This window comes from Varroa jacobsoni, unplaced genomic scaffold (assembly GCF_002532875.2).
Source record: "Varroa jacobsoni isolate VJ856 unplaced genomic scaffold, vjacob_1.0 scaffold_1207, whole genome shotgun sequence".
Taxonomy (NCBI): domain Eukaryota; kingdom Metazoa; phylum Arthropoda; class Arachnida; order Mesostigmata; family Varroidae; genus Varroa; species Varroa jacobsoni.
The window spans coordinates 182,197-183,924 of NW_019214109.1; the positions used below are offsets into that span (position 1 = coordinate 182,197).

The 1,728-nt window shown below is 33.7% G+C and overlaps 1 protein-coding gene across 6 annotated transcripts in view; it reads right to left on the bottom strand.

The window, feature by feature from the left end:
- Nucleotides 1–1,728, bottom strand: part of LOC111267671 (lysosomal cholesterol signaling protein) — a 21,992-nt gene that overhangs the window by 12,321 nt on the left and 7,943 nt on the right. For all 6 annotated transcript variants that reach the window (XR_002684774.2, XR_002684773.1, XM_022846054.1 and 3 more), the window contains one exon: nucleotides 773–922. Coding sequence is in view for 4 of the 6 variants with exons in the window: in XM_022846054.1 (XP_022701789.1) it covers nucleotides 773–922 (150 nt within the window). In the remaining 2 variants the exon portion in view is untranslated. The remainder of the gene's footprint in view (nucleotides 1–772; nucleotides 923–1,728) is intronic.

A 1,728-nucleotide genomic window follows, 5' to 3' on the forward strand; every position in this document is an offset into this window, starting at 1 on the left:
CACAGTTCTGAGTTTGACAGGACCCGTCATTGATTTGTCGCAGCTTCCAAAATCTAGGAAAAACCTAGTTTCAACTCAGTGACAGACGCTGAAGTCCTATAAGACAACAAAAAAGCATCTTCAAATTCTTATCTTATAGAGTATCCGAGAGAAAAAAACCTTTGAAGCACGATAGTTACATTTTCCTCTCTCTCTCTCTCTCTCTCTCTCTCATATATATATATATATATATATATATATATATATATATGTGTGTGCTCTCTACTAGTAAAATTAATAAATCACAATTTAAGATCTTTCGCTTACTTATTAGATTTGTGCTGTACGTAGAAGTCATAACGTGGCTCAAAATATATATATATATATATATATATTTTGAGCCACGTTATATATATATATTTGTCTAAAATTAATTAAATTTGAAGGTAAAGGCCTTTCTATGGAATACCATTATTGGAAACGTTAGTACTAATTTAACGTCATTGTTGACGAGTGTTTTTAGTTTATAAAATAAACGAATCTATCGCAAACTATTAAGAACATAGCTTAAGTTGAATTCGAAAGGCGGATATCTAAGCTAAAATTTCGAAACCGAACCTTGTACTGCGAGATATGCCTATAGAGATTTAGTGTCTAAATTGCTACAGGAATGGCTGTATATTTACAAGCAGCCGGCTACGTTCTTACTTAAACATAATATATGAGTAACAATCATCAGTATTGTTTTACCTAATGAGCTATTTAATTTGCTGCGTAGTAAACATTTGCTCACAGATAGGCAAGGCGATCCCGAAGTCGTTGCACATTGTAGAAAAGATCCCATAGAGGCCGATAACATTCCACGGTCTCTTTTTGCGGTTCGAAAGATAATAACCTGCACATACGACACTGAGCAATATGGCGACCTTAGCCATGAAGATTCCTGTGTGAAAAATAGACTCCAAATATTAATCTGTGTCCCAATAGTTTAGCAGAAGTTTTCAGCTAAGTGACGAACAACCCATAATCATCATCTGTATTGGTATAAGTTTCTTCCTACTGATTTATTTGAATGTAAAAAAGAGAAAATGGATGAGCATTTGTCTACGTTTCACCTTGATGAGGTTCAAGCGGACATGTATTTTACCAAATCGTCTGCTAACCAGGTAGGGACCCGTTTTTTTTATGGATTCTCTACATAAGTCAGGTGACTACGATGTTAAGATGATACATAAATCGGATAAACTTCATCTTTTCTAAAACACTTTTACCACAAATGTATTGTCGTTTTGTGTGCAATAAACAAAATTTCTATACATATAAAGGGTTATAAGGATGAATTGGGACAAAAGTAGCTATATAACTTAAGCAACGACTGATTTTTCTTCCATGTGACAATAGAGACATCTTTGACACACACGTGTAATTTCCAGTCGCCTTAATTACAACTCCAATTCAGAGCTTGAGCCACTTAAAAGTCATCTAAAAAAGTTACTTTTCTAGTGAAATTTAGTGATAGAAATAGGTAACACGATATCAATACGTTCAGACTCGTTTTAACAAAATACAAAAGGCTTAAGATAACAAAAAAAAGTGTAAAAAGGCTCAACAAATAAAAAAAGGACTAATTATCAAAGCAAAACTATATATCACAGATACTAGAGTGGAATTATCGGAAATAAACCTTTTTGTCTTTTCTGATACACTGTCGGCCCCTTCAGCATAAGCCTTGTGCTGGATCTCCTATAT